Source organism: Miscanthus floridulus, chromosome 4, assembly GCF_019320115.1.
Source record: "Miscanthus floridulus cultivar M001 chromosome 4, ASM1932011v1, whole genome shotgun sequence".
In the NCBI taxonomy this organism is placed as follows: domain Eukaryota; kingdom Viridiplantae; phylum Streptophyta; class Magnoliopsida; order Poales; family Poaceae; genus Miscanthus; species Miscanthus floridulus.
The window spans coordinates 26,884,442-26,898,621 of NC_089583.1; the positions used below are offsets into that span (position 1 = coordinate 26,884,442).

The 14,180-nt window shown below is 44.8% G+C and overlaps 1 protein-coding gene and 2 pseudogenes across 1 annotated transcript; all 3 read right to left on the minus strand.

Moving 5' to 3' along the window:
• Nucleotides 1-1,914: 1,914 nt before the first annotated feature.
• Nucleotides 1,915-3,811, minus strand: LOC136548293 (putative receptor-like protein kinase At3g47110; annotated as a pseudogene).
• Nucleotides 3,812-7,009: 3,198 nt separating this feature from the next.
• On the minus strand, nucleotides 7,010-10,897 carry LOC136548294 (putative receptor-like protein kinase At3g47110; annotated as a pseudogene).
• Nucleotides 10,898-12,818: 1,921 nt separating this feature from the next.
• Nucleotides 12,819-13,495, minus strand: LOC136548295 (putative multidrug resistance protein). The gene is made up of 2 exons (XM_066539879.1): nucleotides 13,218-13,495; nucleotides 12,819-13,119 (listed from the first exon to the last, which is right to left on the minus strand). Exons 1-2 carry the CDS (start codon nucleotides 13,493-13,495, stop codon nucleotides 12,819-12,821), a joined length of 579 nt encoding a protein of 192 aa, XP_066395976.1.
• Between the last annotated feature and the right edge of the window lie 685 nt (nucleotides 13,496-14,180).

The window sequence follows — 14,180 nt, forward strand, 5'->3', positions numbered from 1 at the left end:
CTTAATCACCAGCCCGAGGCTTCCTAGTCCAATTCATGTTAAAATATCATTTGGCTTCAAAGCAGCAGCAAAACCACTAACAGAAAATTGCTTAATATCAGGTTTTTGATTGTTAGAAATTTAGGCATTTTCATGTTAAAATTAATCTAGAAAAATAATAACAAATTTGTGATGACAAATATGTGCACATGTGTGATTTTACTACTGCTTAGATTAGTAGCAAATATGTTCTTAAACAACGTACTCATCATAGCGAAAATGAGATTGAATTTAACCAATTTGATAATAGAGATGTACCCTGCGGAGGGACCCATGCTCAAAGCACCGGTGGCTCCAGTCCCACTCATGGTGAGTTGCTCGAAGTCGCAGACCACAGTCGGTGCAGGAAGATGTAGGCATTGCAGTCCCTCGAACGTCCACCGAGAAGTAGATGATCCGAGGAGGAAGAAGAAGACGTCGGTAGTCACCAGGAAGAAGCGAGCAGTCGCGAAGACGCTCCCCAAAAACCTAATCACCCGCACCGCCGAGCAGATGTCATAGATTGGTTACCGCCCTTGCATTGCATCATTACAGATGTGTTCAAACCAATATTTCAGGACAGCTCTATATATCATTATCACAGACCGGGGAAATCAGCACTAGCGTGTCTAAAACGGTGTTCTGGAACTGATGACCATTGTCTTGTTGGGTACTGGTGCGGAAACAGTCATATGTTGAAACAAAGGGAAAGTCTGCGAACTCTGAAGTTGATGCCTGTCGACGACCTCAAGATAGACCGACAGTCTTGGGTATGTAGGGTGGGGGAAAAATCATCATGTGCTGAGTGTTTGATGATTATTTTTACTAAGAAATATGTTAGGATTAATTAAAGTAGCATCAATATTTGCGTGACACTTTATTTTGGAGGCCGTCTGAATGGCACATGTTTATAAAATTAATTCTGCAAGAGCCTATGACATATGGGCCCCTTTCACTAATACAGAAATAGTTTTTTTTTTCCTGACGTCTAGTTTTTTTCATAGACGATTCATAAAGAATAGGAGTCAATAGAAAGAGAAGAGTGGGCCCATGGTTATGAGCCATCAGTGCAGGTAGGTTTAAGAAAACCACAAAAGGTAAATCACTACCGCTAGTGTAAAATATATCTATACTGACAGTTAGCTTAAGTGTGACCCCCAAGGGTAGAAGGATTTATACGGACAGTTTTCTTAAGGTTCACACCAGCGTAGATACATTTACACTAGAGTTTTTCTTAACATACTGACTATACAAACAACTCTATGGGCCTGTTTGGCACAGCTTCACGAGCTGTTGTGAGCTGTTTTATTTGCCAAACATTCATTTCTAAAATAGCTTCATCCATAAAGCTGTTTTTCTCCCCCTCTCATAAAGACATGAGTTGGGATAAAGCTAAAAAAAGTAGCTTATCCTAGCTCTTTCCCTCATTTCTCTTTCTCATCCATGCATAAAACTGTTGGTGAAGTTATTTCGCCAAACAGTTTTTCCAAAACAGCTCAGCTTCACATAAATACTATTAGCGGTGTTTTGGCTGTAAGAAGTGGCTTTGAAAATGGGAAGGATGCAGGTGTTTTGGCAGCGTTGCTCTTGTCTATTAAATACTATTAGCGGTCAACCCATGCAGTCATGCTGGAATGCGTGCCATTTTGGTTTGAAGGGACTGTCTACCTGTCATGCAAGTGGTTTCAACAACCACCGTACCGGTTGTTGTTCAACACCAACGAAACAACCGAGACAAGCGTACGTATGTCTGATTAGAAGGAAGCAACGGATGACAAATGTCTTGTCTTGTCATACCATTTTTACATAGTCAAACCAAGCACCGATATATGTACGCCTGGAAAGTCCAAACACATTTATATTCTAAATTATAGAATATCGGAGGAAACATAGGTATTACAACTGAAGACACTTGGCTAGGTCATTCATTGAGCGGTTTAATAGTTTAAGAGTCAGCTTCGCTAGGCTTTCAGGTATGCTACCGGTTAACTTGTTGTCTGAAAGGTCTAGTATTTGCATACCTCTAAGATTATTCCCAATACTATCAGGGATCACTCCTGACATATCATTTCTGCTCGAGGATAATGCTTGCAGGCTCCGGCACTGCCCTATCGACAGTGGGATACTGCTGTTGAGTAGATTGTCGGAGAGGTCAATGGCGATGATATTCTCTAACTGGCCAATGGTATCAGTTAATGCTCCAGAAAGTGAATTATGTGACAGATTAAGAACAGAACTAAGGCTCCTGAGTGCAAAGAGGGAGGAAGGGATGTCCCCATGAAGTTTGTTGCTGGATATATCCAGAGAAAGAACACGCTGGAGCAGACCCAACTCGTCTGGGATTCTACCAACCAACTCATTCTTGCTAATCTCTAGTCATGTGAGTTGAGTAAGGTGCCCAATCTCTGCTGGGAGTAGCCATGAAAGTTTGTTCCCAGCAAGCCCAAGCACTGTCAGCTGGCTGAGACGACCTATCTCTGATGGGATACTCCCACATAGTTGGTTGTAACTCATGTTGAGCAATGTTAAAGATGTTAAACTTCCTATGGACAGCGGTATTTGACCGTTTATCCTGTTGCCGCCAAGGTATAGCTTTTCAAGGGAACTTGACAGGTTGCCAAATGAATCAGGCAGCCATCCCTCGATGAGATTCTCATCAAGGGCAATGAATTGCAGGTTAGTGCAGTTTGTTAGGCCTGTAATGATGCTTGTGGTGTCAGATATATGGTTGAAGCCAATATTGTACATGACAAGACTATGTAGTCTGTTAAGACCAGGTGGCACTGAGCCGGTAAATAGGTTGTTAGACATCCTTATGCTTTCAATCTTGGTCACGTTGTGGAGAGACGGTGGGATCGGACCACTGAACTTGTTGAAGCAATTGCGGAACACGCGTAGGTTTGGGAGCCGAAAACCGATGTCACTCGGGATCTCACCATAAAGGTCATTCTTTGCAAATGCAAAGAAAACAAGTGTAGAGCGATTGTAAAGTTGCGGGGAACTATGCCTTTTAGGCTATTTATGGAGAGCTGGAGGTGCTGGATATGATCCAGCCTGCCCATTGCTTCAGGGATTTCACCGGTGAGGTTGTTTGTATTGACATCAAGATGGCTTAGCAGTGACAAGTTGCCAATTGATGGGGGAATACTGCCATCTAGCTGGTTCTTCCCCGTGTTTAGGACCCGAAGTTTCTGAACAAGATGCATGGATGCAGGGATTCCACCAGAAATGGCGTTCCCTGACAAATCGATGGTCATGAGACTGTGCAGTTTGTGAAAGCCGGGGGAATGGTTCCGGTAAGAAGGTTACCACTAAGATTTAGCAATTGGAGTTGACGAAGCCGACCGAGATGGTTAGGGATGTTACTGGCAAAGTGATTATCATGTAGGTACAAGGAACGTAGAGCTGTGAGATTGCCAATGTGAGGGCTGATAGTCCCAACCAAGTTGAGGGCCTTGAGATCCAGCTCTGTAACCTTGCCACCATTTTTGCAGTTCACCCCTGTCCATGTGCACTCCGACGAACCATTCCCCCATGATGATAGAGCCTCGGAGGGATCACTGGTGATGAAGGATTTCAGATCAAGGAGAGCCTCTCGGTCCTTGTTATTGCTGCTTGGAGTTGTTTGGGAAGAACCCAAGAGTAAAATAGTAGATATGACCAGGAAGAAAAGCAGCAGACAGACATGGCTGAAAGTACTGTTGGCTGATTTGTTGTGAGAGAAAAATATTATTCGTTGGCCGAAAAAGTACGGCTTATAAGCCAAGCGAACAGGGCGATACCAGATTCTCATCCTGAGCTCGATATATATGTCTGCACTCATCAGAGGCACACATTACAAAGCAGATGATATTAGTTCAAAAATTTTAGATACCAATAAGAACTCTAGAAAAGAGACACGATGCCACACATATATACCTACAGAAAGAAACTGAGAATGGATAGAGATAATCGTGGCAGGAAGCTCCTGCCTGTAAGAAGTGGCTTTGAAAATGTGAAGGATGCAGGTGTTTTGGCAGCGTTGCTCTTGTCTATTAAATACTATTAGCGGTCAACCCATGCAGTCATGCTGGAATGCGTGCCATTTTGGTTTGAAGGGACTGTCTACCTGTCATGCAAGTGGTTTCAACAACCACCGTACCGGTTGTTGTTCAACACCAACGAAACAACCGAGACAAGCGTACGTATGTCTGATTAGAAGGAAGCAACGGATGACAAATGTCTTGTCTTGTCATACCATTTTTACATAGTCAAACCAAGCACCGATATATGTACGCCTGGAAAGTCCAAACACATTTATATTCTAAATTATAGAATATCGGAGGAAACATACGTATTACAACTGAAGACACTTGGCACCTAGTGTTCGGGTTTAGTCCCACATCGTGTAGCGATGGTGGAAGAGCACAACATATAAGGTGGGAGAAGCCCCCACCTATCAGGCTAGTCTTTTGGGTTGAGAAGGCCCAAGGCTTTATATGTTGTTAGCTCTGGTGGACCTGGACCTGTGGGAGCGCAGGCTTGTGGTAACGAGCCGGGCCGGCTGCAAGCCAGCTCCAAGATCGTGAACTCGGTGGTCACCACCGGTTCCAACAATTGGTATCAGAGCCGGTACCCGAGGTCAGAAAAAGCTAAACCCGATAAAATAATCTCGAGCGTCACATATGGCGGGGGCACCCCGATGTGTGACTAAGGGGGAGATTGAGCGTAGGCTCCGGTGGTGACCACCGAGTTCTCGATCTTGGAGCTAGCTTACAGCCGGCCCGGCTCGTTACGACAAGCCTGCGCTCCCACAGGTCCAGGTCCACCGGAGCTAACAACATATAAAGCCTTGGGCCTTCTCAACCCAGAAGACTAGCCTGATAGGTGGGGGCTTCTCCCGCCTTATATATTGTGCTCCCCCACCATCGCTACACGATGTGGGACTAAACCCCAACAATCTCCCCCTTAGTCACACATCGGGGTGCCCCCGCCATATGTGATGCTCGAGATTTTTTTATCGGGTTTAGCTTTTTCTAACCATGGGTACCGGCTCTGATATCAATTGTTGGAACCGGTGGTGACCATCGAGTTCACGATCTTGGAGCTGGCTTACAGCCGGCCTGGCTCGTTACCACGAGCCTACGCTCCCACATGTCCCAAGTCCACCGGAGCTACAACATATAAGGTCTTTGGGCCTACTCAACCCAAAAGACTAGCCTGATAGGTGGGGGTTCTCCCGCCTTATATGTTGTGCTCCCCCACCATCGCTACATAATGTGGGACTAAACCCCAACAATCTCCCCCTTAGTCATACATCGGGGTGCCCCCGCCATATGTGACGCTCGAGATTTTTTTATCGGGTTTAGCTTTTTCTGACCTCGGGTACCGGCTCTGATACCAATTGTTGGAACCGGTGGTGACCACCGAGTTCTCGATCTTGGAGCTGGCTTACAGCCGGCCCGGCTCGTTACGACGAGCCTGCGCTCCCACAGGTCCAGGTCCACCGGAGCTAACAACATATAAAGCCTTGGGCCTTCTCAACCCAAAAGACTAGCCTGATAGGTGGGGGCTTCTCTCGCCTTATATGTTGTGCTCCCCCACCATCGCTACACGATGTGGGACTAAACCCCAACACCTAGACTGACCGCTCTCATGGTGATGAAGGTAGCAGTCTGGCTCCCTCTCTATCCGAGGGAAGAAGGAGCGGTAGACCCCCAGATCTTACCTGACATCATCTCCAACAACTGTCTCATGTGCCTCGGGTTGTGGACAGAGCGCACCTGTCCAGCCATGTTGATGTACACCAAGGTCTTCCAAAAGCCCTAGTGCCTCGGGTGAATCCAGTGCTCAGTCATGTACCCCACCTCTACTTGAGTGTAGAAATGATGCAGGAGAGGCAACATACATAGGTGGTAGAAGTTGTTACCATTGTACGTGGGTGCATAATTCCATGGTCCAACGCTTGGCGTCCTATCAGCCCTAGTAGTTGTCGTTGCCACCACTACCCCATCATCATCGGAGCTATCGGAGTCCTCTCCGTCAGGGTCGCTAGCTCCCTGCTGGCCTCCTTGCTATGCCTGACCACATGAGGGAGGAGTAAGAGATAAAAGCCTAAAAGTCGTGTAGTTCTAACTAGGCTGATCATCCTACAATCAACTAGGCTCCGATAACAATTTGCCGCACCCAGTTTTACAATGTAAAATCAAGTACCAATATATATATGTGGACCTAGGAAGTCCAAACACATATATATTTCAAATTATAGAATATCAGACTAAACGTATTTACTATTACAATAGTTTAAATCATTACATTAACCACACATGGGCACTATCATCACATCACCAAGCCACATCTTCACCATGGTTCTATATCTTGCTCAACCTAGTGTACCACCTATGGTTGTCACTCAATTATCAAAACCAATCTGGGACTTCCACACGGGCCTTGTGTCCCTCTCCAAAGCCTAGGAGGGCCACCATCATTGAGCCCACATTAGTGGGTTAGGGCATTAGGCAAGCTGGAGGCATCGGAGGAGGGGAAGAAAAAGGGGATTGTAGGCAATACCGAAATACAATTGACTATATGTGGGCTCAACATCATCAAATATGTATAAAGTGGTATGGTTTGATTATACAGCAAAATGTAATAACAAGTCAGACAAATAGTGTAATGGCATCGTGACATTTATACTAGCATGATTCCAACTAACCCATTATCTTTTGGGATCACCAACATCTTAACCAATGATGATGCCTATCAGCCTATGATAAAAGACAACACAGCAAAATTGATAAAAAAACATGTACAACACATCCCCAAAATAATCAAATATGTATACTTGTTTACATAACAGGAGGGGGTTGCTCCCTGGGTAGATATATTAATAGAAGGAGATATTACTACCGAAAAAAGATAAGCAAATATATTATAGACTCCAACAATACATTTAGAGAAACATGATAGTATAAGGTAGTGGTGACTAATAGTATGAACTAACACCATTTTATTATTGAGTAAAAATATATTTATCTCTGATAGCATGCATCTTTGTAGCAGCATCGTTCATTGACAATCGCTCCGTGGGCAATTGCTTTGAACAAAGGACACCAAGCTGAATGACGGCCGACAAACATTCCCTGGTTCTTGTTATATGTCTTGTATCATTGCTATTGTTTACTCCATCATGCAGCCAGATGTTGGAATCTGCTATCTCCATTATCTTGTCAGGAAGAGCTGCCTCGGCATAATAATGCAAGCTTATCCCATCTCTAAACATATCATCTGTCGGGCTCTTCCCTGTGAACATCTCGATCAAAGTGATGCCAAGACTAAACACATCTCCAGATGTTGACACCGCAAGCCCTTCTCCATATTCTGGAGTGGAATGAAATATGAGGATACATAGGTATATATATGTATAAAACTCAAAGACTACTTGATGTGCATCTTACTATTAGCAATTGGATAATCCTACTGGAGCCTCCACATTAGTGCTCACAAGATAATAAGCCATAACTAAAAGTAAATCTGAGATGTTCTCACAAAAATAAAAGGCATCAGTCATCAATTCAGTATACTATAGTTACCAGTGGTGATAATATGCATTTGGTATATTGTGCTTTCTAAAAAATTACACACCTCGGCCATTATAAAAACATTCTTAAATGGCCTTTCCTATCTTGTATATTTAAATTACCAACATATGACATTGTGAAAACTAACTTAAAATAACCCACCTGTGTTGTTATTATAAACATTTTAAACTAATTCTGAGTCTAAATCTAATAGCATACAACGTCTGTTAAAAAAAACTATTTTACAAGTAACCATATATATTTTCCAAGTTATCCACTTATGGTATAAATGCATGATGTGTGTCGCAGACGATGGGTACATGTTTGAGGGAAGCATTGAATGGCAGTTTCTATATCCAACACATAGCGGAAGCTAAGATTCAAACTAAAGGCAAGCATATGAGCAAATGGGAAAGAGCAAAGATAAGCAATTTTGTTGAGCTCTAACCCAATTATCCATGAATTTCTGACTTATTTTTTAACAATTACTAACCCATGCAACAACACATATTGATTAGCTAATAGGGATAGATGCTATTATTTGAAGCATGAAATAAAATAACTTTAGTTACCTGGAGCAATATATCCAATGGAACCTCTTATTCCTATGGTGCTACTGGAATTCACAGGATGTTTGCTTGTTGCTTCATCTAGAATTCTAGCAATGCCAAAATCTCCAACTCGAGCTCTCATGTCCTGATTGAGAAGAATGTTACTTGGCTTGAGATCACAATGGATGATCAATGGCTGGCAACCGTTGTGAAGATAGTCCAAAGCATCCACAATGTCCACAGCGATATCCAACCTCTGTGACAGACTGAGCGCTCCTTGTCTATTTTGGCCTTCTAAATTTGAGTGGATCCATCTATCTAAGCTGCCATTAGCCATGAACTCAAAGACTAGTGCTCTGAAGTCTTGACCCTGGTGGTTGATGCTAGAACAACATGTAATGATCTTTAGAAGGCATCGGTGCCTCACTCTTCTTAGTGCCTCACATTCAGCCTGGAAGCTTTTGTAGGATCCTGATTGCTGGACATTAAACACCTTTACGGCGACGGCAATGGCTTGATTTTCTAGTGTGCCCTTGTATACTGTACCATATCTTCCCTTTCCAAGCACATTTGCTTCTGAAAATCCATTTGTTCCTTTCAGTATATCATTGTACGGAACTATTGGAAGCCCTACCTCTGCAAATTGTGGTGGCAGATCTTTCTTCGGTGCTGTCTTGGACTTTCTGTAGTGAAATCCAGCCCAAACCAGAAAAAATAAGATGAGACTTCCTATTGTTGGGATTGTTATTAGAAGAAACTTGGGTATGCCTTTGCTATTCTTTCTTGCATGAAAGCTCGAGCATTTTGGCAGATGGAGCTGTGGTATCCCCCGCACAATGCATTGTTACCAACAATTGATAGTCCAGTCAAATTTTTGAAAACTCCTCCTTTTGGTACTTCACCTTGCAAACTGTTGTAGGACAGATCTAGACGAAGCAGCGATGTTGAATTACCTAAAAGCTCTGGGATTGTTCCGGATAAATTGTTGTGGCCAAGATACAACTCCTGTAGGTTGGTAAGGGTAGCCAGGTTGCCAGGGATGCTTCCATCTAGTTTGTTGTCCGTCAAATTAAGTACAGTCAAGCCTGCCATGTTCTTGAACGTAGCAGGTATATTTCCCTGGAACGAGTTGCCATCCATTGAGAGGATTTCCATGACCCTGCAGTTGCCAATAGTATCAGGTATCTCACCTGATAGTTTGTTTCCTGATAGGAAGAGCTGTTCAAGATGTACCAAACTACCAACTTCTAACGGAAGTGGTCCCTCCAGCATGTTGTTGGACAGAGCCAGAAACATTGTGATCGATGGCAGCTCCATAATCTCATTAGGAATCAATCCAGTAAGGTTGTTATTTTGCAGAGCTAAGCCTAAAAGTTTGCTCAAGTTTCCAATGGTTGGTGGAATTGGCCCCTCCAAGCTGTTGCCGCCTGCATAAAGCTGAAGTAGACTAGACAGGTTCCCGATGGAGGATGGTAGATGTCTTGAGAGGTAGTTTGAATTGAGGCCTAGCACCTTCAATTGTGTAAGCTTCCCAATGCTTTCAGGAATGACCCCAGTGAGTAAGTTTTTGCCAAAATCAAGCACCTCAAGTCCTGCCAAATTTCCAATATCTGATGGGATGACACCGGATACGTTGTTGTTGGCAATCTGCAACCACTGGAGATTAATAGACAGATTAACCAACGGACCTGGCAGCTTCCCTACAAACCTGTTCCATCCAAAGCCCAGTCCCTGTAATCTGCTACAATTCACCAAAGAACCAATAAATTGCCACTCTTCCTCGTTGTTTGCCTCTAACATGTTATCAGACAGAGCAAACTTTTGAAGTTGTTGCAACCTGCCCAATTCAGCAGGAACAACTCCAGTAAAATTATTAAATCCCAAGTCAAGAAGCTGGAGCCTGGAGAGATTGGTTAGCGACAGCGGAAGAGCTCCAGTAAATCGGTTTCCTCCAATCAAAAGTTTTTCGATGCTCGGAATGCTTTTCACCAGGTCAGTTGGTAGATGGCCATGCAGCTTGTTATTTGCCACAAAAAAGTAATAAACAGATGACAGGTTGAATAGGGAAGGAGGGAGCACACCAGAGAGATTATTAAGGGAGAGTTGAAGCCACTTGAGATATGGATTGTTGCCGATGCCTGCAAGGATTGATCTCTCAAGATAGTTGATTGCCAAGGACAACGCGGCCAACCGGGAAAGATTGCCAAGAGACGACGGGATGGTTCCGGTAATGCTGTTGTTGTCCAGCGCTAGAACCGAGCGATGGCATGCTGCCAATCTCGGCTGGTATGCTTCCCTGCAGGCCTTTGTTGTCTTGGATGAAAATCTCACGGAGGCTGATGCAGCGGCTGATGTTACTCGGGATGACACCAGTGAGCGTGTTTTGAACCAGGTGAAGGCCTCGGAGCCGCCGGAGGGAGCCGATGCTGGCTGGGATCTCACCCTGAAGGCTGTTGTAGCTCAGGTCGAGTAAGCGCAGGAAGGTGAGGTTGCCGATGGCAGGGGAGATGGTGCCGGCGAGCCCCTGGGAACTGAGGTTCAGGCCTACCACCCTCCACCGGTGCCTCCTGCCGCAGGTGACGCCCTCCCAGCTGCAGTAGCTGGTGCTCTTGTTCCACGAGTCCAGCACGCCAGAGTGGCCGGACATCATTGCCTTGAAAGCGAGAAGAGCTCCTTCGTCACCATTATGGTTTGGCAAGGAAGCGGTAGCGGTTGCACTTGCACAGTTGGTTGCTATGGCGGAGAGCAGCAAAAGCAGCTGGAGGAACATCATAGCTAGGCTGCTAGGTGCGGAGGGATTTGAGCCAGTACAGAGAATGGTCTCCTTGCCTCTGGTAGCTAGTAGCATTGTGCGCTCAGGAAGTCAAGGGTTTCATAAATAGCATGCAGAGTGCGTCAACACTTCACAACTTGGGCAGCTGTGCTTGTGCTCTATGCACGCGCGTGTCATTATTCCATCAAGTAGCAAGTCCAGTCAAAAAGGTAGTATTGATTAGTCAAATTCTGTTTATGGGTCATTCGCCAAGTCCATTTTCCTCGTGAAGCTGTGCCAAACAGGCCCATAGAGTTGTTTGTATAGTCAGTATGTTAAGAAAAACTCTAGTGTAAATGTATCTACGCTAGTATTTTTCTTAACCTAAAGACTATACAAACAACTCTATGGGCATGTTTGGCACAGCTCACAATAGCTTCACAAGCTGTTGTGAGCTATTTTATTTGCCAAACACTCATTTCTAAAACAGCTATAAAGTTGTTTTTCTCCCCCTCTCACAAAGACATGAGTTGGGATGAAGCTGAAAAAGTAGCTTATCCCAACTCTTTCCCTTATTTCTCTTTCTCATCCATGCATGAAGTTGTTTTGCCAAACAGTTTTTCCAAAATAGCTCAGCTTCATCTAAAAAGTTGCTCATGAAGCTGTTTATAAAAAAACGGCTTTACTAGTGAAGCTGAGCTGTGCCAAACATGCCCTATAAATACCATTCTTCCTCCCCAACCAGTACTGTACTAACCAAGCCAGCCCCCCATTCTAGACATCCCTAGAGATTCAAACATGCAAAATACAAGGGTAGGTTTTGATCTCCATTTCTCTAAATGAGGTTGCTCAAGAAGTTTAGTTAATGCATATGTCCTATATATATATGTTTGGATGAATCTTCATAATTTGTGGTCTGATTCGATCTAGGTTTTATGGTGTGTGTGTATGGAGGGGGGATGCAAAGCATGTTTCTTCCATTATATATCATCAATTTCATAATTATGGATCCATACATGAGTGGAGTAGTTATAGATCTAGTAGTAGATCAAGACCTAGATTTTCATTATCTAGATCTAGATGGTGAATTTCTTTATTAAATTAGATTAATTAATTATTCATAACTATATGTTAAATTATGCTTTACTGATTATAATATGACGGAGAGCATTTGAATTTTTAAAAATATTTTTTTATATGGTTTATGTTACTAAGCCACCACTGAAAATGAATTAATAGATACGACTGTTTTACATAAACCGTCTATGTTAAACATTCACACATTTATATTTGTGATAGCTTAAGCAACTTATAATCAACCTATGTTTATGTTCTTGTTTATTAAATATTAATAGTGGAAAAACCAAAACTCTTGTCATGGGCATGTGAACTTAACACTACCGATCCAATCAGCCAGGCCCCAAATGATGCTACTATATCTTGACAAATAAAAGAGAAAATTGCACGGCCGGTCCTTAAAGTATTGGGCTGATTTCGTCTGGGTCCCCAAACTATGAAATCACACTTTTGGCTCTCCAATCCACTTAATTCGGTCCATATAGGTCTTAAACAGCCCAGGCGGTGTCAAGCAGTTGACGTGGCTGTCCACGTATGAAGGGGAGACACGTGAGGCACACGTGACCCTCTGCTGCTAAGCGTAGCGAACCAAACGACTGCATGCATACGACAGTTGCAAAAGTGGTGTGGTAAATAGCTTGTCTGCGTGTCGTAGCCCTGTGACAACTGGGAGATGAAGTTGTGGGCGTTGGCAGCCTTCGCCGCCGCGACGACCTCCTCCTTTGTGGCGTCCTCCTTGCCGAACAGGGTGTTCTCCCGGATCGACGTCGCGAACAGCGCCGGCTCCTGGCTGACAAGCCCCATCTGCGCACGCAGCCACTTGAGCTGCAGCCGCCGGATGTCCACGCCGTCCAGGGTCACCTACCGCTTCAGCAGCGCGATCACCGTCGACTTCCCGAACCCGCTGCCGTCCACCAGCGCCACCGTGCACCCCACCGGCACGGGCAGGTTGAAGCTCGCGAAGATCGGGGTCTCCGGGCGCGATGGGTAGCAGAACTCCACGTTCTTGAATTCCACCTCCCCGGCGACATAGGCCAGCTCGTCGCCGGCGCTGCTCTCTGAGACGATCTTGGGCACCCGCTGGATCACCTCCTGGACCCTCTCCGCCGCTGAGCTCGCCTCGGAGAAGTACTTGACGTTCGACAGCCCGGACTCCAGAGCTCTGCATGGTTTCGTTAATGGCGCCGTCATCACATCATCATCTAGGACTAGGAGTAACATGCAGCAGAGCAGACTGATGATAAAATCACGGTCACGTACAGGCCACCGACGACAATGGCAGCGGAGACGGCGAAGACGGTGCCGCCCTGGTATCCATGGTACATGACGAGGCGGCTGCCGTACCAGACGTTGAATGCCCAGATGGTCAAGATGATGCCGTTGCTGCCGATGGCGACGCCCTTGGCGAGTCCCTGCTTGATCCAGAGCCTCGCCGACTCCTCGAGCGTGGCGGAGATGGTTCGACTGCTCGAGCAGCACAACATCCTTGCCACGGTCCTGGTGCCAGCCAGCGAGGCAGCGTCCGTCGGCTCCGACATCGCACCCCTCGCCGAGTCGGAGGAGCAATCGAACCGCAGCGACGCACACGATGCTTTTTTCTCTACCTTTAGATGACGCCATTTATGAAAATGCCACTGGGTTTGTTTTTTTATTTTTTAGGAGTGTTTTTTTTAGAAAACTATTAGAGAAACCCATCTTTGATGCTTCGAATATTGTTTTGGGACTTGGAAAACTCAATGATTTTAGGAAGAATTTTTTAGGTACTGTTGGAGATGCTCAGATTAGGGGCCCCCTAATTTTTAGGGCCTGCCCTGGCCACGCCACTTATGCTGCCCAATATACAATCCTACAAGCAGTGATGATTGGACTGGGCGACGACACATCCCACCCCAATCGCCGTTGCTGCTTGCGCCCCCTAATGTGCACATTGTCTAAGTGTACCTCCAAGAGATTATTTAAAATTAGATTCCAAATTCTAAAATCTATGATTTAGCCATTTTTAAATAAAATATCTACAAAAATTGAGTAATACAATAAGATTTCTAAATTTCTCATTCTCTATTTTTAAAACGACCACGTCATGTTCGTTTTCCTCAGGATGAATCGCTCGTACCTGTGAGAATTGGTGGAACGAGTTGCGTCACATGACGGCTCGGTTGCGTGCCAGGAACAGCCCTAGTGTGGCTTGTCCAATGAATCAAGATACAACAAGATAGATACACC

Excerpts from the sequence above, each read along its gene's own strand:
- LOC136548295 (XM_066539879.1), bottom strand. The coding sequence starts at position 13,495 with ATGTCGGAGCCGACGGACGCTGCCTCGCTGGCTGGCACCAGGACCGTG. Across the intron at positions 13,120-13,217 it reads GCCATTGTCGTCGGTGGCCT|AGCTCTGGAGTCCGGGCTGT; the intron begins GTACGTGACCGT and ends GAAACCATGCAG.